The 24,954-nt window shown below is 41.0% G+C and overlaps 1 protein-coding gene across 1 annotated transcript; it reads right to left on the bottom strand.

Annotated features, from left to right (window-relative positions):
- Positions 1-268: 268 nt before the first annotated feature.
- On the bottom strand, positions 269-22,305 carry LOC102052271 (hyaluronidase-1-like). The gene is made up of 4 exons (XM_005441800.3): positions 22,147-22,305; positions 10,905-11,858; positions 4,356-4,445; positions 269-3,194 (listed from the first exon to the last, which is right to left on the bottom strand). Exons 2-4 carry the CDS (start codon positions 11,820-11,822, stop codon positions 2,766-2,768), a joined length of 1,437 nt encoding a protein of 478 aa, XP_005441857.1. The 5' UTR covers positions 11,823-11,858; positions 22,147-22,305; the 3' UTR covers positions 269-2,765.
- Between the last annotated feature and the right edge of the window lie 2,649 nt (positions 22,306-24,954).

Below are 24,954 nucleotides of genomic sequence, written 5' to 3'. Positions count from 1 at the left end.
ACACAGGCAGGTCTACCTGTATATGAGGAAGAACTTCTTTGCCTTGAGGGTGACAGAGCACTGGAACAGGCTGCCCAGAGAGGCTGTGGAGTCTCCTTCTCTGGAGACATTCAAAGCCCACCTGGACGTGTCTCTGTGCCACCTGCTCTAGGTGAAGCTGCTTTAGCAGAGGGTTGGACTAGGTGATCCCCTTGGGCCCCTTCCAACCGTGACCATTCTGTGATTCTGTAGATTTATGATTTCCAAATAAATTGTGTGCATGACACAATACAGTTTATTCTTAAAAGGCTACAGAAATAATGGAAACACTTTACAAAAAGTGTTACGCAACATTTTAAGAACATATTTCACTGACACAGTGCATAAGGATTACAGTGTTTTCACATCACATCTGGTTTTAGAACACAGGACAGTATTACATAAAGCAGGACCATCCAGTTTAAATACAGATTTGTGGCAGCTATTCAGCAAAACTGAGCTAATAGTTTCTATGCTTTCAATACATTAAATTATGTGTAAGTTGAAGTTCCCCTTGAAGTTTATCATACTCTGAACTGAATAAAGAGCTAAAGCAGAATATATATAATCAGTAAAAAATATGTGAAATGGTAAACACTCTAGCTTCAGTCTAAAGGCATAGTTCTTAACAACTGTCAATTTTTCTAAACTTTAGTTTTAATCCTTTCTCTCCCACACCAGAATAATGCTTTTTACCTTCACTTTTGCGATCACCCATTGCTGTTACACACTAGAAAGCAAAAGGTCAAGCAAAGCTCTCCTGTAGTTTCTCAGCACATGTTGTCACAGTGACTCACTATAGCTAGCCCTAAGTCTCTTTAACTGAAGTCAGTCCCATTCCAGTGTCTAGGTATCATTGCAGCCTTAAGATACCCACTGCAGGTCTGTTATGAGTTGGATCTTTGGCTCAAGTGAATCTGAGCATCATGGCTCACACCAGCTGTGAATCTGGTCCTGGCAAACCAAAGTAAGTTCTTTTGTGGGGTTATCATGAAGAAATGTTCAGAGATAACAGCAGATTACAAAGAACATAGGACACCCAAGCAGATCATAATGCATTGAGACATGTTAATACTAATTTAGGGCAGTATCAGGAAGGGGGCCTGGCTAAGGGTCAGATTCAGATTTCTTACTCAGTTGAGCATCCTCTCCACATAGCCTTGCTGATTTTAAGTAAACTGCTACAGGAACAGGGTATTGTTTAATGTAAGCAGTGAAGTATGGCCACAAATGATCAATACAGACACTAATCAGGGTAAAGAAAATGTCTTAGACCCACATGTGGGTTTCTTACTAATTTCTGTGTCCGTGCTCTGGAACAGTATTCAGTTCAATGCATCATACAAAAGCCTCAAAAGAAAATTATTTTAGTATCTTCCCTAAGTCAGAGACATGTAGGGAATTTTTTTGCCTTCAATTCAATGAAGGCATTCATTGCTTGCTACGTTGAAAGGCTGTATGGAAGACAGATAGGTCTTTAATGAAATACGTTTATTCACAAATGAACATAGATCGATGAATAATTGCAAATGGACACGCCACAGCCTGACAGGATGGCGTGTTATGGATGCCAGATTCATCAGTAATCAGTAGTTCATTAAGTTATACCACCTCCAAAGAGGTCCCCACCTGAAGCCAAAGGCTGCAAGCCAAAATGTTGCTGGCGAGTAAGGTCCTTCATCTTCTCCTCCCCTGCTCAAGGCACACCAGCAGTGGGATGTCAGCCTGTTCCCATTTCCCAGTCGCTGACAAGCCAGTTTGGTCGGGTGACTGCACAACAGCAGCAGGAGAGCAGAGTTACCAGACCCATGTAACTAGCGAGCAGAAAGCAAAGACCTGCAGCAGCCCCAAAGACAGCAGTGATACCCAGCAGCAAGGCTGCCTGCTTCCCAGGGGGTCAGAGCAAGAGGAGAAGAGCTCTCCCATTGCCTGCCTGGGCAGAAGCACTGCAGGATGCCAGCTACCAGCATTGGTCTCAGAGGTCAGGAGCCCCTCACCTAAACGCATATACATTCTGCTGGTTGGCTGGTGCGATGGGAAAATGAACATTTGACACAATAACTGGCAATTGCAGAGATTTTCAGTTGAATGGTACCTTTGAAAAGGATGGCACAAAGCTACCGCTGGAAATACTGATATGTCTAGAAATAATATTAATCAAATTAGGCCCTGAAATGCTTGACATACATTTTTTTTAAAGTGTGCACTGATGTATAACTTAATGCTCTTCACATTGTCCATGCAGAAGCAGTAGGATCGGTACAGTGTGGTGGATGTGGCTCTGGGCACAGTGCTGCTGTTTACATAAAATGACATTTGACTTCAAGCAAGAGCTGCAGTGAACAGTTTGTGATCCCTGGTGCAAATGAAGACTCTCCTCATCACCATATGTTAAATCATCCAGCCCTGAAAGAAAGAGTCTCTGTGTCCTTTTTTAAGCTTCTACATGGATGAATCCTTGTACAAGTTTATTCAACTTTTTTTACTCAGGTAAGCTTCCACTGCTGCAGCAGAAGCTTTATCTGTTGAACATATGAGTAAAACATGAATTAAGAGTAGAGAGGTGGTAAAAAAGAGGAGGTTGCTTTCAAAATGTTTGATATCTGAAGCAATTCCAGGAGTGGGAGATGAAGAAACCAGAATAAAACCATCTAGTCAACAAAGCCTTTTCCCTGTGCAGTAAAAACTTGCTAAGGAACAGGACTTTTAGTGACACCATTTCTTACTTCCTTGCACCTCAGAAGATTTTAGTGTGTGGTGCAAAGCAGAAGAAGCTGCATGGCTCCTAAGAGAAAGACATAAAGCTTTTGTTTTCTTGATCTACTGAACACAAGGTGAACCCAGCGCTCCATTAGCCTTTGGTCAGGCAATTCACAAAATATTCCTGTCCAGCCCTGGTAACACTGACACATGAATCTCTGCCTCATGGCTTCAATATTCTCCAGGCTGGGTTCACCAGTGACCTGGAACCTGGGGCCCCTCTCTGAGTGACGGACTCGGATCTTAAAATTAGTGGGTGACAAATGGAGGTAAGCAGAAGAGTCGCTGTTTTGGCGGATACATCTTCCATTCTTCTTGCACAGGACTTTGCTACAGAGTTTGGCTGCTGAGGTCACATTAATGACATAATGTCCTAAGGGTCCGTCAATGTACCGTTTAACCGTTGAGCAGCTGTCCTGTAGAGAATAAAGGACCATGACATATTTCTCAGTAGGTAGCATTGTGTCCAAATTTATTATATCTAAGAAGATGCCAGTACAAAACTGTTCTTAACTAAAGTAACCTGTTGAGAAAAATCTTGTTGGATTTACAGGCTGGAGTAATCTATTGGGTTTAATCCATGGGTAAGATTAGCAAAATATTGACCTTTATTACAGTGTTTATTTGGTGCTTGGTAGAACACACAATATTAGATTAGGGAGGAGTCTTAGTAAACAGAAAGAGAGTTTATGTGCTAATCTGAGACTAACTAATTCCTTAAGCAGAGATTTCTGGTAACTGCCAACCAGGAGCAGTGCATGGGACTTAGAGGCTTTCAAGCACATATTGAGTCACCTCTTTGGTCCTGATCTCTCCAGCTGCTTCAGTTTACAAGGAACCACATCATTTTCAGAAACAAGCACAGAAGTTGCTGCAATTGCAGCTAGAAAGTTCCAATTCGGATTTCCCTCTTTCTCTGCCAAAGTCAGTGGTGCTTTGCCAGAGACTTCAGGAGGAGGAGAGCAGACTGCATGAAAAGCAGTGTGTACCAAAGCCCAGCCCAGGCTGAGGACCAGCAGCTAGCCTACCATGCCTCCTTTGAAACCCCAGTGCTGCCTCCAACCTCCTCCATCATTTCAAAAAGGTTTATTTGTGAAGGCCTGAAGGACCTGGGAGGAGGAACTAGGCCTTTTCTTGTGGTAACATTAGTTTCCATGTGTCAGTTCAACACTGATGACCAGAGAAAATGCTCTCCCTCCAGACTCCATTCCTGCTCTGTGGATCTGTACAAACAGCCATAGCTACACTGTTACAAAAAAAAAAAAAAAAAAAAAGCTGTGCTTATATAAAAAGCTGTGCTTATATGTTATTGTTTCAAAACATGTCTGTCTTCTAACCTGGACTCATTATTCCACAATGCTACAAATGACCTGCCCAAAGCAATGTGCTCTGAAGCAACGGGACTTCGCAGCCTACTGAAAGTATGGAACTAACAGGACCTGAAAGTAGTACTGAGCCATCGTCCTCAGCCACTGGCTGACAACATTGATAAAGATAGGTAGGTGCTACAGAGGGTGTGGTGGCAAAGAAGAGGTATTGAGGTGACTCCTAAATACTAACAAACCAAGACAACCTACCTTTGAGCTGGCGTATTGCATACTGCCCCACAGAACAACTCCGGCTGCTCCCAAAGCCGCACTTTCACCAATGGTATTGACCAGATCTGTCTGAAAAAGAAGGCCAAAACCAGACATAAGAAAACCAAAGATATAAAAATAAAAGTAAAAAATCACTAGGATTTGGGCATCACTCCCCACCTCCCTGAGGAGATGTCAGTCCAGTGGTATATTCTTCATAATAAAATTGCTATTTAGTTTAGAAAGCTCTCCTGTGTATCTCCAAAGGTTTGCATAGGTTGCATTCATGAGCGTGACTATTAAATAATGAAATCTTTAGAGTTTATTCACAAGGGGTCCTCCAACCAAACTGGTGGAGTAAGAATTGAATGATCTATTTTATCTACCAGTCTTTGATTGATTTCCATATCTACATAGGCATCTTTTTCGGCAAGTGACGATAAGTATGGTCACACATCGTTGGATTACCCTTACAGTGTCTAATTGCAGTTGGTAGGCTTTAGGCAGGGCTCTGACTTGTGCTGCTTTAGCCATGCCAAGACATTTACAGAGCTGCTGTTCCTACTAGTGTGAATGCCATTATTCCAGGAAATATATCTTTGAAAAACAGCCTCTCCCAGTGCTACATAGTACCAAACAGGGTTAAAAAAAACCCACACATTTGCATACTGGTTTAACCATACCCACTTTTAGAGCTGTACTGATAAAACAGTAGAGTTGTAGCAATAGCAGTAGCACAGCCCTGCCGGAACACAGACAGGAGTGTGTAGAACAGGAGTCCCAGGTGCCTGGCCAACAACCGAGCAACATACCTTGCAAGTGTCTTAAAGCCATTCCCTGAGACTGTGAATATTGTGTCTACAGAAATGCAATTAAATCTTAGACAATATGGAGGAAGGATCTTCTTCCATCCCCAAATTTCAAGGCATGATCAATTACATCTCCAACCATTTCCATCTGCAATAACTGACTAGAAAGTAATTCCTGATCAGTGTTTGTAATGACAGATATCAAAATATTTCTCAATTTGATGAAGAAACAGCAAAATCCTTTTAAAAGTTAGTGATGGTCTTTGATACAGTCTTTTCAGACCTTTTTAGAAGAAAACAATTCAAAACATCAGCCAAATGATCACAGTATGGTGGTGGCACCTTAGAAATGCAAAATGATAGAGTGGAAACCCCATGTTATTATTGTTAATTACTACTAAGTAATTTATTTCACTGTGTAAGTGGGCCTGTTGATTTATCAATGCATAGTTAAGGAGTTCCTATTCCTGAAACATTTATGGCCCAAGAGATATAAAAGAAATCACAAATAAATGCCTTGGGAAAGGGAGAGCCTGCTGAAGAGTTGAAGACGATTACAGAGAAGTCAGAAGCAGTGACTTTGACCCTTAACTAAAGGCTGGACAAAAGAGTGCAGGAAAACCTGCAAAGTCTGAAAGAGCAGAGCTTGCCTACTGGCTTTTATGTAATGTACAGAGAGATTTAAAGAATAGTTGCTCTCGCCTGAAGTTTGTGTTGATGCTGATCATCCAAGCAGTCTTTTAGAGAATGTCATTGCTCTTCAAAGTATGTAGTACAGTGCTAGTTTTATAAAAGGATGGTGGTGTGGGCTGCAGGTGTGACCTTCATGCAGGAAATTGTGGGGGGGGGGTTTCCCATGGGAATTAATTTATCAGTTAAAAAAAAGTATGTGCATTAAAGATCAAAACATCAAATGTTAAGAGAATGGGAAATACAGCCTGACCCCTTGGTAATGAGGATGCCCAGGCTTCCCTCATCTGCAAAGATTACCCAAATAGAAAGGCTGGACTGTGATTCTACATTAGCCACATAATGGTTGAGTGATTTCATACTAACAGAGTTCAGATCTTGTTAACAAATTACTGAAACCTTTTCAGATATGCAAAATAAATAATCTGCATCATTTATGAATGAACTATGACCTGAGAAAATCCTGAAATAAAGATTTAATAAGCAATGTGCTTAAGGAGTTAGGGTGCTTGACCAGGAGCGAGTCAATCCAGTTTTCATTCCCACATTCATAGTCCACATCTTTCTCTTGTTACTTTCAGAAATCATTTAGATTCACATCCACAAAGGGATTTCAGCACCTCATGTCTAATTCATATGGATAGAAAATAATCAAAACCAAGAGTATGACCTTTAAAGTTCACCCAGTCCTCTGGGTGTGTGAAGTCCAATGGCACTGATAATTTCACAGCTGAAGTTCCCGAGGCACCTACATTTCTGCTTTCGTGCACACCTAGAAACACCACCTTGCCAGCGCTGAGAAACTCAGAACTTTTCTCAGGCTAAAGCCAAAATTTGGCATTTGATTGGAAGACATGGGCTGAATTTTTCTCTCTTCCTCCATACTAAAAAGACGCATCATCTCCAGCTAACCCTCCAGCAGGGGTTACCTTCACTGTGAGGTTGCAGACAATGTTTAGAGGGGTGCCACTTCTCTTTCTGATGCCATTTTATTTTGTGCCAATTCAATGAAGGTACAAAGCAGAGCAAGAGAAACAAGTAGGAACCTGACTACAGCTTATGATCAATTCAGCTTAATAATTTGGTAACTTCCCCACAAAGAAAGAAGTAAGGCTTCTGGCTGTCATTTCTACGCATAGTTACATCTTTCACTGACTGACTACTTCAAAGGCCATCAGCACAGAAGGGCTCTCCCCTGAATAACCTACGAACAGGAGGTTGCACCCTCTCTTTTATTTTTGCTCCCGTGTACACTTGTTCTTTTTAGTCAGGTGATTCCCTAACTCATTCCTGGTGTCCAACACAGGGTGCTGCATTCATCCTGAGCAGACTGGGAAGAGAACTGAGCCAAGAGTTCCCACACCAGAGGTGGGTGCTCTGACCAGCAGACTGTCACACAAATTGGGGAGGCACCACCACCACCCTCCCCTGCCACAAAAAGGGTTATAAAATAAAACTTTCACCCCCTATTTGGCTATTTTGAGAAAAGGAAAGATAAGTGTCTCTCATAATGACTGAGTGGCAAATCAGGATGAGAGAGAGGGAAGTGCCCCCATGAAGCCCTGAGTGAGGCACATGAGCTCCACCAGCAGCCTCAGACACAGCAGCCCTGGGTCTGGGACTGAACCCAGCACTGTTCCTCAGCACAGCTTGTCATTAGTGGGCACTCACTGGCATGTGAGTGTTAAGTACCTCACGTGGAAGAAAACATGCAAGTTAAAAAAAATATAGATATAATTTTAAATATGAGAATGTTGAGGTGGGGAATCCTATTTTACTCTTTGTATCAGAACTTCATCCATCCATGTTAGAGGACTGTCCTGAAGAGGCAGCTTTATAGGTCAGCTACCACTTAGGCATCTGGTATTACTCCACGCAATAACCAAGTCAACAAAGCTGCTTTCCTGCTGATGCTCCTTCTCGTTCAAACTTTTGGGGGCAGTGTGCAACAACCAAAGATCCTCAAGATTATGCTCAGCTATCTCCAGGCGGACAGCTGATTTGGCACGGAGGAGGATGGTCTAGTTTCCGTCAGTGCTTCTCCGTATTTTGATCAGCCAAGTTGCTGCACTGAATGCTAAAAAATAGGAGGTAAGCTAAGCCATTTCAGTTTTGGAGCTTGAGAGGAAACAGCACAGTCAATTCTAGTTAAATTCCAAGGAAAGAAAAATAAGTACATTTCTAATCTTTCCTCTACATTTTGAACAGCCTTAGTCACAGACAAGGTTTTTCTGTATTCAGGAATGGTAGCGCAAGCCTGGCATCGTTGCAGGGAATGATCCCTGTACACATGCACACCTGGTCGTCAGAGAAGACTATCTATAGGTGAACAAGAGAATTGTTACCCATTACTCATCGTTTGTTAGTTGTCATCCTGCTTTATTAATGAATTCAGCTATCTAGTCAGGAAGCACATATGCTACTGTGTAACTTCCCTCTCCCACACATTTAGTATTAAATTGTCAAAGAAGAGAGTTTCTAAATACCCTACAGATGGCAAACTGCTTATATAAATTTCTAGCAAATACAGAAACCTTTCATAATGATTGGGATCCCAGTTCAGAATTTATAAATTGTTTCCAAGAAAAAAAGCAAAATTAATTTCTCAGATACCTTATGCACAACTCACCTGATTTCCAGGGTGAAAGGTACAGCACACGTAGCTACAGCATCCGTTTGGGACCTGAATCTTTCACCTTTCTGAAGGTCTGCTAGACCTGTGTCTCTCCCTCAGTGTCTCTGACTCACAACCATTCTTTCTATTTTCTTCCACTGTGGTATTTTTCATGCTGTACAGAAGGGCTTATACACAAGGCTTGAGCGTGTCAGCAATTATTTCTGTTGGACCAGAATGTCACAGCTTTTGCAGAACTTGATGGAGCAGGACAGTGGTCCTCCTGGCCCAGTCCCTGTCAGAGGTCAGGTATCTATTAGCCTGCTATCCCATTTTTTCTATGGCCATTTAGCCTGGATGTCGTTACACTACACTGGCTCCTTTTGTCACATTCATGCACACTGTTGCTGGACCTCAAAGGTTTCATGTCTTGTTTGTAGGTTTATGAGCATCACTTAGGGGCATCTCATGGGTCAAATGAGAAGCTCCAGTCTAGTCTAAAATCTGAACACACAAACCCGTGTTTAAAGTATCTTGGTGACTTCAGGGCTATGAAGGAAAACAAGAACATTATTTTTGTGATCACTCCTATTTAGAGTTTTCTGAAGTGCAACCCTGCAAGTTCCTGGCAGTCCCCAAGCTGTTCACACAGATGATGAGTATAGCCTGGAGAAACATCAAGCCCTGCCCCCATGGCTGCCTGCAGAGCTGGGGACTGTCATCAGAAAACGTGGTGGAGCATAATCCAAATATGTTTCTCTGGCTATGCAGGGATCTTCCCTGGCTGCAGAGGTACAAAGTGAACTTTAAAGTATCTAGAAGTAAATGGCTATATGCAACTGAAAAACAGTTAAAGTGTGTAACTTAGGAGGAACTCCTAATTACCACTGTACTGCTCTGAAAATCGCTTAAGGTAAAACAGTGACTTTATACAGATTTTGAACCTGTGCCTAACTGGCAACAGCATGTTAGTTTTCATAGCTTTAAGTAAAACTCGTGGTATTTTTATATTGATCAAGGGACTAATTTATATTATTAAAAATGTTCATTACTGCATTTGAAGAATGCTCATTTATTTCACAGCCTGAGTTCTTCAGTGAAGGTGTTCTGGGTGAAATCCTGCCTGTGCTGACCCCAGTGGCTCCTTCCCTTCAGTGGGACACAGCCTTGCCTATTTGCCCAGGACTTCTGAACCAGCAAGGACCTGCAGCTTCCACATCACGCAGAAAACACCTCCAAAGGTGTCCCTGGATGCTAAAAATGAAGGCAGACCAAATTAAGGATTGCTTCTATGTACCACTTGCTTCCTGGGGGCAGCCTGAAACTCTTCTCAGGCTGTTAGGGCTCCACCGCACCACCCCAGCTCCAGCTCCAGGCTAAAGCCACATGCAGCCTGTGGTTTGCTGGACTGACCATTGCCTTTCCCTTGCCCCTTCTCTTTCTTTTGCTGTTCTGGTTGGAGTCAAGAACATGTCTTTGGCAGCAGCAGAAGCGAGCTCTCATGCAGCTCTCTGTAAACCAAAGGGAGGGAGCACCCCCAGATATGCTTAGCCATCAAGTGGTTGTTTCCATGAGGTCCCTGCCCCAGATTTCCTCCCTTCTCATGGAATCCATAGTGATCAAACCAAACTTTTGGCACTTGGAGCACATACTAGAGAAATAGATATGCATTTGTGCCTCTCTATTATGCGCATAAACAAAGTCAGAGCCACAATCATCATTACATATCCAGAAAGTCTGGGATTTATACACATATACTTTTACCATCAATGCTGTGGCCACTATGTATTTATTGCACTTGTTCTTTGGTGAAGGAATATTGCATGACTCAAAAACTTGGTTTCTTTATTAAAAAGTACTCCACAGTATTAGCACTAAATGTTGGATCATGAAGATGTTTGAACATGTTGTACCTCTGAAAATCGAGATGGCCAATGCTTGTCATGCAGGAGTGAGGAACTCCAGGCCAGACTAGTTTACTTGAGTGGTTTATTTCTATACTGAAGGAATTTACATTTGGATAAAGAAACAAAAAAGCCCTGAGGCTCCTTTCTCATGAAAGTTTCTTTCCACTACACTAATTAGTTTTGAACTTCACAAAAAATTGTCAAGTTCATTTCACAAGCTGTCCTGAAAGAATTAAAATATCAGAATGAATTACTTCCTTAAGGAAATGATTTCTTTGTACTTTCTTTCTAAATTACCCTCATTAAAAATACACAATGTTATCCTACAGAAGTAGACCAAAGCACTGCAATATTAAGTCTTGAAAGGTGTAGAGTTTTGTACTGTGACTACAGTACTTCCTTTTGCAGGGGCTGCCTTAAATATGAAAAACAAATGCATAAGTCCTTTTATACAAGGAAAACTTTCAGAAAGTATTTCTTCTAAGAGACTGTTTCAAATCTAAATTTCTAAAGAAGTCTGTCTGCTTACCTCTGTTAGAACATGAAAAGTATAGGCATAAAATGGTCTGGAGTAAACAAACACAGGCAAAACGTAGTCTTTTCTAGCAATTGAGGCAACACGTATCGCCTCCTTAACCCGATAGTGAACAAATTTTAGTGCATTTGGACTTGACTTCAGTATATAATCCAGGTATATAGAAGGGTAGAGAGCAGTGCTTTCCTTCCACAACCAAAGCAGGAGGTCATTGCGGGAAGACTCAATGGCTGGGCATCTCCCTGTGTATGTTTGGGGGTGTTCTTTGTAATCATAGTTGTAGCAGTCTGGGTAGAGATAGTAACCCCACAAACCATTTGGTCTCATATGCTCAGCCAGAAGGATGGTGTTGTTCATAAAACTCTTGCCAGCATTTTCAAATTCCTCTTTAGCCACTTTCCTAATTCTGTGCTCTGACCACTGAGGATGCCGTCTCCTAACCATCTCCAGAGATTTATTCCTATAAATGCTTTTATTGCCCCAGTTCCTATCCCACTGGGGCCTCCAGTTTTCCCAGTCAATGACTGCAAGTCCCTGAAATTTCTTCATGGGTATGCAATAGTCAATGTCAGACTTTGCTTTATTAAGGTGTTTGATAAGACTTTCATTCTGGGGCACCCCTCCATTGACAGGGTCTCCATCATCTGAGTAGTAGGGATAGTATCCCAAATGAGTGTGATAAAAGATTGTCACATTGGATCCGCTCAAAGTCTCATTGGTGTTGGATGCAATGTCAAAAACACTGAGATCCAGGTCTACCTTGTACCGCAGCCTGCACTGCTCAGTTGGCGCGTTCCAGACAACCATGAAAGGCTTGTGCAGAACCAAAGGGACCCGTGCTGGCTTCGGCAGCTGAGCGTCAACCACGGTAAGCAGTGCCACCACTGCTAACCGTTTGACCCAAACATCCATGGTATATTTTTTTCTGGGAAATTGTTTTGATGTGTCCTTGAAAACAAAAAAAAAAAAACCAAAACTGTTAGAAAGGCAGTAGCCACGCTGGAGGCAGATAGGATGGCAAAGGGATGCCTTTTGGTTTTATTTGCTTTTGTTAACGTTATACCCAGCACAAACAGAGTAAGGTGAAAACTATGATCTTGTAAAAATTAAGTCTAATTTCAAAGGCTTTGAAAGACTTTTTGATAGACTTTGTTGTCTTGAAGTGTGTTCTGATGGTCAGCTTTTTTTTGCTTTCTTTCTCACCCAGACGTCTGCCACAGTTGCTTCAGACCTTTCCTTAACACTTTTTTGGTTCCTGATGTTTACAAAAAATGAGTTAATAGAAGAATAACTTAAAACAATAGTTTAAAACAAATGTGCTGCTCATTTGAAATTTCAGCTTCCAAGCATGTTCTGCTATGGTCAGTCTGACTTGCCTGGAACATCATCGCAGTGGGGCTAAGCCCTTTTTTGCTATCTGTATGTGGTAATGGTCACTAAAGGAAAGGTAATTCAAACAAAAGGCAAATACTTCTACTTCACACAGATTAATCAAGAGAACTCAGAAACGCTGTAATTTCAGCATATCTGGGAAAAAAGTGTATTGTTATCTACCCTTGAATTTAATTTTCATTTTCTAAATGAAGAGATGCAAGAGAGATAATCAGTCTGCAGGCTAAAAGGGTGATACTATTAATGACTTAATGGTTTAAGCTACTTACTATACTGAAAACAAATTAAATATCAATATGTTAAAGAAAATAAAATGTGGATCTGAACAAGCTGGAAAAGCATGCTGTATCTTTGACAAAGGAGCTATAGAACTTTGTCTATAGAAGTGGGGGCTTATTAGCATGAATTTTTCCTTTCAGGGTCTGCTGTTTTCCCTGACTGTCCCACTGGCTTGGGGACTACTAGTAGTCCAGGAGCTGCCGGAGCTGCAGGGCTGCTGGCATCCTGGGCACACACACCATGACTTTGCACCCTGTGGAGCAGGTTTAACCATTGCCTGCCGTCGGCTGCTCCAGGATCTGTCCCTGCTCCTATCTCTTCCCCAAGAAGCGCAGCTCAACTCTGTCCTGGGTTTGTCTTTCAGGTCTTTTTGCTGGGTAATACAGTACCTGTTACTGGTGCTGATGAGCAACTACATGGTGGGCTCCAGCTGATATAACAGCTTGAATCTAGAGTCATAAAAATTGTTTGCTCTAATGAACATTGCTGCACCTACAGTATGATGTGTTTATCCTTTCAGTTATTATTGTCTGTCATTCACCCGTCAAGTTTCTCCATTTTAGTCACATTAAATCACTGCAATCACTGTCTGCATTGCAGGTTCAACTCAGGCACTAGCCATGTGAATTTAAAATGTCATAACACTGGATAAAAACATCCATTTTTTATTATTTCTTTTCTTGCCCATAAAGTCAGACCGAAGTTATCCTAGTGTAATTAGCCTAGCTTCACTTGTCCCTGATATTTTCTCACGCAGTTAACACCAGCTGATCACTTAACTCCTTTCCTAGACAAAGAGAGCTCTTCACACATACCCATCCATTAGCTTACAGCCAGGATGCCTAGGTTTCTTGCTTTCCAAACCAGTACAGCCAACATACCCGTCTACTAGAATCTGTAATACTCCCTGGTTATTACCTCTAATCTGTAATGGGATGCCAAATCTACAGGAAGGCTGCAGATACACCTACCCAAATCTGCCAGCAAACTTATTAAAGAAAAAAACCTTTTCACTGTTCGAAAATGTATTGGCTCTCGTAAGTGATACAATCCAGGATTTCTCCCCCTGTCATTTGTCCTTCCTTGCTATTCTTCCATCTTCTGGGTTTGATGTTTCTTTTCCTTTGCCACTGCTCTCCTGATGTTCTGCCTTTCCTTTAAGTCTCTACTTTGTCTTTTTATCTCCTGCTGAACAGCCTTTCTCTTCTCCAGCCCCAGTCTTGTGGTTTTCCATCCTCAGTCCCAGATAAGCATTAAGTCCCCCTGACCAGTGGTCTGGTACAAGAGCACCTTCCCAAGAGGTGGCGGAGGCAACTGGCATTAAGCAATGGCTATGGGCAGTGAGCGAGGAGCAGGACTGCAAGAAGCCACAACGCAGAACTCCCCACGAGCAAGCCCTCATTAGCAAGCCAGAGATTTATGCTCCTGTTGTTTCCCCACCCACTTTCTGGCTGCTTTTTTTGCATGCCTAAATACAGATTTAGCACCCAAGTTTTAAAACTTTGCTCACAATCCTTTAGATCCTATTAGGGAAAATGTCCTTGAGTGAAATGGGCCATTGCTACAGGCCATCAAGCTGGTACTACGTACAAGCGTGCCTGTTGGAAAAGGATGCCAGGTTATTTTCACTCCATTGATCTGATGGAAGTCTTATGCTTGCAACCGGTATCTTTTTCTCTCTTTTCCTGCAGAGCCTTGCATAATCATCTAAGTAATGTCATAGGCTGGGAAAAAAAAAAACCAAACAAAAAGCCACAAAAAATGCCTTTCCCTTTCTGTTTTATACAAAATAATGAATGCATCGCAGTCCTTTGCACTCCTTTGATGCAGCAAACTGACTTAGTGCATTTGTAAGTGCTTTTTCATGATTTGCACTGGATTGCTTTGCAGTACATGAGAACAAGTCCATAATATAAACAAAGATCTTTTCAAAAAGTTATAGCTCAGATGAAATGGGAAGAGCATCAGGAGAAAAAGAAATGGTTTAGTGAATTTCTGTGTAAGAAAAGATCTGGGAAAAGATCCCAGCTGCCTATTCCCACAATGCAAACACTGATATTGTTCAGCCTTGTGTTATTACGTACATATAATTAGATCATTTTGTCAGATATTAATGACTAACATAGTACATTTCTTGTCTCGATCTGACAGCCCTAGGCATTACAACATTGCAGATAATAAATCATAACAAAGATAATCCAGGAAATAATAGTGCAGGATAATTGTAAGTTATATTTTTAGTTTCTGGCCAATTGTTGTCACTGTCACTGACAAGGCATTATATCACAGAATGGTTGAGGTTGGAAGGGACCTCCGGAGGTCATTTGGTCCAACCCCATTCTCAAGAAGGACCACTGTGAGCCAGTCACTCGGGACCATGTGCAAAACACCACAAGTGACAAAATGAAAATATTTATCTCAGGACATGTTGAATAACTGTCAAGGGTCTTTTGACTGGATTGACCAAATCTTCCTTGAAGTTGTGAAGAAGCCTGGACACCTTGCTCAACTGTAGACACAGATGTCTGCATCTGCAAGCTGAATCCCACAAAAAAGGGCAGGAATCTGTCTAATCCTGTTCAAGCAAGTTAGGAGTCTTGTCAAGGAAAGCCATTCAAGGTTATCTAGTGAATACTGTACACCTTCCAAAGCTACTATATATTCCCTATTTAAAGCTGTATGGAATTAGTCAACCAGCTATCCCTGTTAACCTAGAAAAGGTGGTGATAAATGCCTAGATAATATGACTACCTTTTAGATGGCTAAAGTGTATCATTGCAAAGCATGTCACTTTTCCTGCTACTTCCTATTATACACAGGAGACCTTCCCATATGCGTGATTCCTTAAAGGGTTGACATTTTAAATTAAAAAAAAGTCCTTTGAAAAAGTTCCAATCCAGTTGCATTATTCTGCAATTTATTCTGGTTTTATTTGCACATGGGAATTTAATTACAGATGCTTACTTTTTCTTTAAAAAGCCATCTAAAACCAAGTGAATCGAGTTTTCAAAGAAAGAGGTAAACCTATAGTTCTGAAAGAGGGGGAAATAAATTATCCATTGTTTCACACATACACAAAAGAACCTCTAAAGAAGAACAAAACATCTTTTATTACAATTTCCACTGTTGTATCTTTGGACTATGGCCTTTTTAATCTTATGCATGGGCATTAATTGGACTGCTTTAATCCCCGTTTTTTAATGAGCGCAGACACTAACAATGCCTCCTTGAAGCTCATTATCAGCCTTGATTCAAGTACTCCTGTTTTTCTGATTCAGTGACATATTATCATGGTTAATTTAACTTCCCAAAGATGCACACAGCTTTCTGAAGCACTACAGTGTTTTCAGAGTAGAATCTGTTCTCAGTGTTTCTGCTCTATATTCTAAAAACAAAAATGAATTCTTCATAAGTGAAAGAAGTGGGGCCTGATCACAAATACATTAAGGCTGATGAAGTATTTTTTACTGTATTCAGGAAACTTTGAATCATATTCTTACTGCACGAAATAACATGTAGTTTTCTATTTACATCAGTTTCTGCTGTGCAGCTTAGGATGAAGCAGGTTATGACTGGATTTCAATATATCCTTTAATAAGTGTGGTGAAATTCACCATTTCTTGAATAGAAAATGCAAGTTAATTTCTGCACATTCACATTTCTGCAAAAAGAAACAAGAAAATGTTGGCTTTTCCCGAGCAAATGTTGTTAACTTAGTCCAACTTTCATTTCAACTGTGTTTATTAGTCAGAATTCCACTATATTTCCATTTCCAAATAGTTGTTAACAGCTGAACTATCTGTCTTAATTGCACACTTTGATTCCAAAACAACAGCTTAAAATTAGTAAAAATATAGACTCACCCTAAAGAAACCTATTTGCACACCATGTATTCCAATACAGCCCAATGGTGTTCTCCAGCCAGCCAGTTCTGCTTCTTTCCTGGTTTTTATTGATTATCCTGGCATTCTTTGCAGTGTGACACATGATGTTACAGATGGTACTTTTGCTTATGATTCATATATTGACCATATAGCCAGCCAACACAACATCATAATAGCCAGCAAATGCATCCATCCTCTGATTTTATACTCATCTGTATACTGGCTTTTCAAGGAAGTATAATCCATACATTTAGCTATAATACCATTCTGTGTTTTCATTTTCTGCTGAGTTTAATTGTTCTTGATGCCCAGGGTTTATAATCTCTTCAGGATGAACAGCTCATTTGTAAGGACATATTCACTATTCAGATTTATCTTCCAGGAGTGGGACATGTTAAATAATTTGACTACCTATGCAGTTTAATGTCAATGACCAACAAGATAAGAATCATTCTTCAATCAAACAAGCATTTCACAAAACTTAAAAATCTGTCACTGGATACTTTATTTAACAGTTGATGTTCTGGAGACGTCATTTCACTATCATTCTTTAGCTGTCAGATGAGAAATTTACAGGATAGCTACGTCATTTTTGTACTCATTTTGAGGAAATCCATGTCATTTCTCCAGATCAGTAATGGCAAAGTATGACATGAGAGGAGACTGATTTTAAGCAGAAGTTGCAGTGAAGCAGAGAGTATGTAGATTTAGACCTAATTTAAAGTAAGATTAAAAAAGATGGTTTACCTGACATTTCAATCTCTCTGAAAGATCATAAAGATGACCTTAAAAGCTAAATCACATTACAATTGTAACACCTGGAAGCCCGTATTCCATGACTAAGTTTGGTTTATCTTACTCCTCCAGTTCAGACAGGGGAAGACTACACTTTCAGTTTCAAGACTGTTGAAATGTATGCAAAGATGTCGTGTACAGTAGGAAAGCAAGAACTCACAGACATGTGATTTTACCTGTGGAGAAAGAGTCATCTTTCACTGAACTTCATAATTATGTCAGAATTCAGAAACACACTTTGAAAAAAATAATAATCTGGAGTTCCTACAGTAACAGCTACTTCAGATTCCCTCATTAACCTGTACCTGACTAACATAACATAAAATCCAGAATAGGAAAGAGGTACAGTTAAATCATAGAGGAAAGGTGATTTTTCCAACAGAATAGAATCATGTCTTGTGGCTTAAACTAGATATACAACACTCTACCAAGCTTGCTTTCAGACTCTCATATGCACTATTGACTCTTGTCTTGCAACCGCTGAGTGTAGTGCTATACTTTCTTTCATTGTAGACACATGTTCATTTTAACTAGTAGCATTTTGCTTGGAAAAGAAATTAAACATGGTGGGACTTGATAAGGAAATTAATGTATCTGTATTGTTTGCATTCCACTGAGGAATGTGCAAAATTGGCAGCTAAAAGAAATGTCCTTTTTTGAACATTGACTGATCACATTTGGGGTAGACATTATTATTGTGGCTAAGAAATATGGACATTTCAACTGTATTTGAACATTTTTTCACCATACAATCACATTTAAAAGTACCTTGAAAAATCTTGTGCATCAATATATTATTCTCTATGATGTCTGATTTATATGCACACAATATGCATTTACAAGATACTGTGTGTTTATCTACGCATGTATGTATAGTCCTCTGTCTTTTTAGGAAATAAGGGAAAGACCAAATCTACCTATCCTGTCTCTGTCTTCCTCCCTCTCTGCTGTTATTCTTCTGTTTCAAATTATGTAAAGTCTTGCTTTTCCTGGTTTTGTTGAAAAATAGCTTGCTTAGATAACTTGGTAAAAAGGACACAGACTGCCTATCTATCCTGAATCCTTCAGAGGTCCAAAAGCATAAAGCTACACTAAAGAGAGACTAAGTATTCACTGCATCATCGTAACTACCACTTTGCAGTCTCCTGACTCACGTCTTCCTAATTCTCTAGCTATATATCTCAGACTAGATTCCAAGTTAAAAAGTGAGCAGAAGAGTAATACCGTGAGAAGGACTCTGGGGTGTTGGCAGATGAGAAGCCCAACATGACGTGACAGTGTGCATCTGCAGCTCAGAAAGCCAACCAAATCCTGGGCTGCATCAAGAGAAGTGTGGGCAGCAGGTCAAGCAAGCTGCTTCTCCCTCCCTATTTCACTCTCATGAGACCCCACCTGGAGTACTGTGTTCAGCACTGGGGCCCCCAACAGAAGAAGGACAGGGACCTGTTGGAGCAAGGCCAGAGGAGGGCCACAAAGATGACCAGAGGGTTGGAGCACCTCTCCTGTGAAGACAGGCTGAGAGAGCTGGGGTTGTTCAGCCTGGAGAAGAGAAGGTTCCAGGCAGACCTTATAGAGGCCTACAAGAAAGCTGGAGAGGGACTTTTTACGAGGGCATGTGGTGATAAGACAAGGGGAAATGGCCTTAAACTGAAAGAGGGTAAATTTAGATTAGTTATTAGGAAGAAATTCTTCACTATGAGGGTGGTGAGGTAGTAGAACAGGTTGCCCAGAGCAGCTGTGGCTGCCCCATCTCTAGAAGTGTTCAAGGCCAGGCTGGACGGGGCTTTGAGCAACCTGGTCTAGTGGAAGGTGTCCCTGCTCATGGCTGGGGGGTTGGAACTAGACCATCTTTAAGGTCCCTTCCAACTCAAACCATTCTGTGATTCTATGACTCTACGTTTGCGTCTTCCTTGCAGATCGATACAAGTACAAAAATGAACATAAGATTGACTTTTTCATTTACAATTCATATTACAGTTCACTTCCAATAGATGAACAGAGATACCAGGTCGCAAGGCACAAAGTATCATCCCTTTATTTTTGTGCAAAGTATGAGAAAAGAAATTCAAAGAGCAAGGACATGGGGATTCAAGCCTATGCTATCACTGCTGACATTTTTGTACAGTGTGGATTATTCATTTTTAAGCAAATGGAAAATGCCAGAGGACATTCTTGGGTGTGTATCACAGTTTTACAGTAAGTCATGTTTGGGCCAGAGAGCTGCTTAGGCATTTCCTGTTTAGTTTTATTGTTTCGGTTATGTGCAGCTCATGTCATGCCTTAAATTGAGAGAAAAGACTGCAAGGAAGCATGGGAATAAAAAAAGAAAAGAATTGGTATTGAAAATATATTCTTTCCATGGAACCCATAAATCTTCTTTTCTATTATATATAACCATTTTAGCACGTTATACGTGTGTTTGGGCACCACGAACATCAACTGGTCCAATGCCCCAGTGCTGCAGCAACTCCTGATATTTTTCCAAATGCTTTCACATCCCTTTTTTGGAGCCTGCATCCTTTCCCCTCCCCCCCGCCCCCCCTTTTATCTGCCTGTTCAAGGCTGGGTACAGCCTGCTCAGTCACAAGCGGGTGTGCTGGGCTCAGCTTGTCCTCGCTTCGTGCTCACACACAGGCAGTGGGGACCACCAGGGCTGGGGATCCCCTTCCCTCATGGCTCTTCTCCCTCGCTGCCACATTGCCTTTAACGCAGGGACCTCAAACTGGTTTTCAAATATTAATTCTTAACTTCCTGCTGGAAAGAAAAACATTTCCTATTGGGACACTGAAACTTTTCAGTGATTTACTAGCAAATCGGTGACAGAGGGAAAATTAAGATACAGGTTGTGGTTCCCAGTATTGTTTTATTTAAAAGACCGTCCCATCACTTTAAATCACTGCAGATTATTGATGGCGCTTTGAATACCAGGGAAAGATAAAGTGTATGGTGTAAATCTGTCTGTGCAGTAGAGGGAGATTAAATATATATGTCCCACAAAAAATTTTTCAGTTGTTGAAGGATTGAGTGAAAGAAGTATTTTTTGAGTGGATGAAACTATTTAAAATCTAGAGTGTTATGCCATTTTACATATCTAATACATGAATTTAGATTGCATGCAATATATGAAGCTGATCTTATTTTTATGAAAAAGCTTGATGTATTGTTATTTTCAATTCCATTCCATCTGCTTCTATTGCATTATAAATGGAGACAAACATATTTTTTAAAAAAATATTCTCAATATTTTAAGTTGTAAAGTTTATGTGAAAAATACAACCTTTTCTATGCAATTTTAATATTTATTTCTTTCCCATATGCAAAGAATAAAGGGGGGAAAATAAATCCTTTTTTTTTTTTTCCCTTCTCGAGGAGCCATATTGATTGTCAGAGCTGTTAAAGCCTTAATTCCCTGAATAATTAAGATGAATGTTCTCAGCAGTGTTCAGTACGCTGTTTGTCTGGCTCTTGATGGGTGAAAAGTGCCTACCAACAGTATCTGGAAAGAAGTTCTTACTGTTTTATAGATTTTCCTTTTAATTTATTACTAAATACTTTTAACTGAAGATCATGGACATAAATGGGCACTAACAGAATATATCCTACCTTTTGGCATGTAATTTTAATAGCTTATAATAATGTACAAATGGGTAATACTGTACAATAAATAATACATGCGTTTACATTGTTGCAAAGCATTTAAAATATGCTTCTTTCACACCATCTGCTTAATTCACACATTCATTTCCTGAAGGGTTTGTTGTTATTAGAGGCACTTATAAAAGAGAAAATTCAGTTCAATTGATAACACAGAAAATTCAAACAATCAGGCCTTGGCTTATTCCTCAGAAAATGCTATAAGCTAAATTAATTTTAGCGCTCTTAAAGATAAGTTCTGCTTTCAGATGGAGTCATTCAAGAAAATTCAATTGAAATTAATGGAGGGGGTGTAAAACTAGAAATATTCCAATTGAATTCATGGAGTTATTAAGCATTTATAATATTGTCAGAGGAAAAATCTGTCCTTTAGCCAGCTAAAAAACTTAGTATGCTTGCAAATGCTTAAACAGTTGTGTATTTCCACTGTAAATCTCTTCTTGCAGTACATAATTCCTATTCTTTTGATAACACAAAAGGTAATATTACACTTTGCCAAAGAGAGGCTCTAGATAATTTGGAAAATATGTATAAAGTATTTGAGGTGAAATTAACTTCAGACTTTATTTGCATGCCAATACGCAGCTTGTCTGGCACCTGCATTGTCTCAAATAAATGAATTAAACATATCTCTAGCTCTACAAATACCCGGCACAATATATTAACACAAATCATTAATAAACAGAACCCATTGTCAAACAACTAACTGCATCCTCTTTTGGGCTCCTTTTGAGATTAAGATATACAGTAGGTGATGGACTGCCTTTATTGTGAGTCATCTTGAAACAATTACCCTGAATGTTTTGCTTCTAATGAAAGAAGTATTTTTTTATTTTTCATATGAGATTAAATACAGGACCAATGTATGATTAGCTCCTTTCTAGGTGTGTAGTGTTGCACGCATAGCCCAGTGCATTTAAGTATTAAACCGATTACCCAAATTCTGAGACACCTTTAAAGTCAAAACATTACTCTTGTTTTTCAAATGTGCATTTTATTCACAGACAGCATTTCAAGATCAGTTTTCTAATTTAAAATTGCTGTTTCACATTGGAGTGTAAAGCACCAACTAGTTATTTGACAGGAAAAAAAAAAAGAAATAAAATATAGTCCAGAATTGACATGCTACAGAAAAAAAACCCACAGAAAGCCTTCCTAACTGGTAGACCATAAACAGAAGTGAAAACTTTGTCTTTACTAGCTATTAATTGAGTAAATAACATGGCACTTACCTCTAGAAAATCAGTGAACAGCAGAAAACTTTGGCGGAAGAATTTACAACAGCTGATGTGTTTGTCCCGGGAATGTGCTCTTCCTAATGAGTGGGCTTTTAACTAATGAGAAACTGAGGGCATCTGAAGATAAGGGCAGAATTTTACCCAAACACTCATCGTGTCATTGCAAAGTAAGTAAATAAATTAATTTAAAAGTTACCTGTATTACTTATAAGCAACCTGGCTTTTGCTATAATGATTTTGTATTGCCTACTTTTATGGCCTGATAAAGGAATGACTGGGCTGGTGTTTGAGAAGAATTGAGTTGTGTTTTAAGAACTGCACGCTCTGGACTCGGGAGTGACAGGCATTAACAGCAGGACAACTTGGTCACTAAGCCACAGGGAGAAGCAGGGATGCTTTCAAAACCGAGCAAACAAAATAGTTCAGGAAGAGCTGTTTTAAAGAACTGGCTGGATGACTGGACCCAGAGTCATGGTGAGTGGGGTTAAATCCAGTTGGCGGCCAGTCACAAGTGGTGTTCCCCAGGGCTTAGTGTTGGGGCCAGTCCTGTTTGAACTTTTTATCAATGATCTGGACAAGGGGATCAAATGCACCCTCAGTAAAGTTGAAGATGACACCAAGCTGGGGAGGAATGTTTATCTGCTTTAGGGCAGGAAGGTTCTGCAGATGGATCTGGACAGGCTGGACTGATGGGCCAAGACCAAGTGCATGAGGTTCAACAAGGCTCAGTGCCAGGTCCTGCACATGGGTCACAACAACCCCACGCAGCGCTACAGGCTTGGGGCAGAGTGGCTGGAAAGCTGCCTGGAGGAAAAGGACCTGGGGGTGCTGGTTGACAACTGTTTGAATATTGAGCCAGCAGTGTGCCCAGGTGGCCAAGAAGGCCAACAGCATCCAGGCTTGTATCGGAAATAGTGTGGCCAGCAGGACCAGGGAAGAGATTGTCCCCTGTACTCAGCACCAATGAGGCCGCACCTCAAACACTGTGTTCAGTTCTGGACCCCTCACTACAAGACATTGAGGTGCTGGAGCATGTCCAGAGACGGGCAATGAAGCTGGTGAAGGGTCTGGAGCACAAGTCTTATGGGGAACAGCTGAGGGAACTGGGGTTGTTTAGCCTGGAGTGGAGGAGGCTCAGGGGAGACCTTATGATTCTCTACAACTACCTGAAAGAAGGTTGTATTGAGGTGGGTGTCAGTCTCTTCTCCCATGGAACAAGTAATAGGACAAGAGGAAATGGCCTCAAGTTCTGCCAAGGGAGGTTTAAACTTCATCAAAAGTGGTGTCTGGCATTGGAACAGGCTGCCCAGGTCAGTGGTTGAGTCACCATCTCTGGAGGTATTTAAATGACATACAGATGTGGTACTTAGGACACAGTTTAGTGATGGGCTTGGCAATGTTAGATTGACAGTTGGACTTGATGATCTTAAGGGTCTTTTCCAAAATAAGTGATTCTATGATTTGGTCATAAGCCTTCCTAAACTTAATACAAACTGCTCCATCTTTACTATTCCCTGAACATGACACCTGCAAGCCAACGCCAGGGACTGCCAGTTCCTGATCCCAGCAGCTGAGAGAGGTGTGACCAAAACAGGGCAGGAGGGACCAGCAATATCACAGCACCCTTCCATGCTCCTCAAAGAGGCTTTTAAAATGATTCAGCATGACAACAGCTTAAAAAGCTATATCTTACCTCAGCAACCAGTCAGAACCCAATCAGATGTAGAGGTACGGATAGGAATCCCTACATACAGAAGTATGATGGTCAAGGGCATTTGGTTATCATAACAGTGCAGACAAGGAGGTCGGAAATGTCCACATCCCCATGTGGGAGTTCTGAAGTGTAAAAGAAGGAAACCCTGGGTTTCCTCATCTTGTCAAGCATGACTGTTGCCATTTGAGCATTAGATTTGAAATAAATACAGGAAACAAGTACAGAGGATTATTGAAACAACTACAGACATTTTGTTGTTGTTGTTGCCACATTTGTCTCTGAATCTGCACAGGTATTTGAATTTAATAGGAAACAAGGAGCTCCCTGAGCCCTGGAAATAATAAAGGCAAGTTTCCTATGGTCATGTGTCTTATCCTTGACTGAGCTCCGACTAAGATTTCCCAAGGCTGAGGCATGCACAGAAGATCTCTCCTTTGCTGGTTCTCTGCCTTGCAGCATGACTCCCTTTTTTTCTTGCTTTTGACTCAGAAGATTGTTTCCATCAATGAGTAGAGATGAGATGGTCTCCCAAGACCTGAGCTCCTCTTGAATGTCTGTCTGATGCTTGCTGTCAGGAAAGGACATGTAATTACACAGACAGACAGACTTGTTCCCACATCTATATGCTCTGTGAGGCTTTAGCATGCCTTCTACTACGGGAAAGGCTGAAGTAACTTCTCATTACCAACTGCTGCCCAGTAGGTATGGTAGGTGGTGCACTGAATGGCTTTCCCAGCCATGCCATGGGTCAGGCAGTGCACCCCTGCCACGCTGCCGTGGTGCCCCTCGCCGCCCGCCCGCAGCCTGCCCGCCCCGTGCTGCCCCGTGCTCGAGGTTCCCATTCCGGAGCACAGCAAGTGGGCTCACCCGGCCAGCACGGCTTTTGCTAAGCACCTGCCAGGACTTCGCACCAGCTTATTCAAAACAAAGCACAATTTAGTCACCTGAAATAGAACACAGGACAAAGGGTAGAATTAAACAGACAGCTTTTCATACTTGGCCTTGTATCCATCTTCCTTTTTAAGCATTGCAAATGTCTCTTCAGCCCAATTATCTCAGCCTGGAGGCTCAGCAGTGGAAACCGACCT

Source organism: Falco cherrug, chromosome 5 (genome assembly GCF_023634085.1).
Source record: "Falco cherrug isolate bFalChe1 chromosome 5, bFalChe1.pri, whole genome shotgun sequence".
NCBI classification, from domain to species: Eukaryota; Metazoa; Chordata; class Aves; order Falconiformes; family Falconidae; genus Falco; species Falco cherrug.
Note: the sequence above shows the minus strand (reverse complement) of the source record. Positions and strands in the feature narration are given on the sequence as shown.

Bases quoted from the DNA above. Each gene is read 5' to 3' on its own strand.
- LOC102052271 (XM_005441800.3), bottom strand. From the start codon at position 11,822: ATGGATGTTTGGGTCAAACGGTTAGCAGTGGTGGCACTGCTTACCGTG. The intron at 4,446-10,904 runs GTAAGCAGACAG...CTTCTTTTTCAG, and splicing joins CTTTTCATGTTCTAACAGAG to ACAGATCTGGTCAATACCAT. The intron at 3,195-4,355 runs GTAGGTTGTCTT...TATTCTCTACAG, and splicing joins TGCAATACGCCAGCTCAAAG to GACAGCTGCTCAACGGTTAA.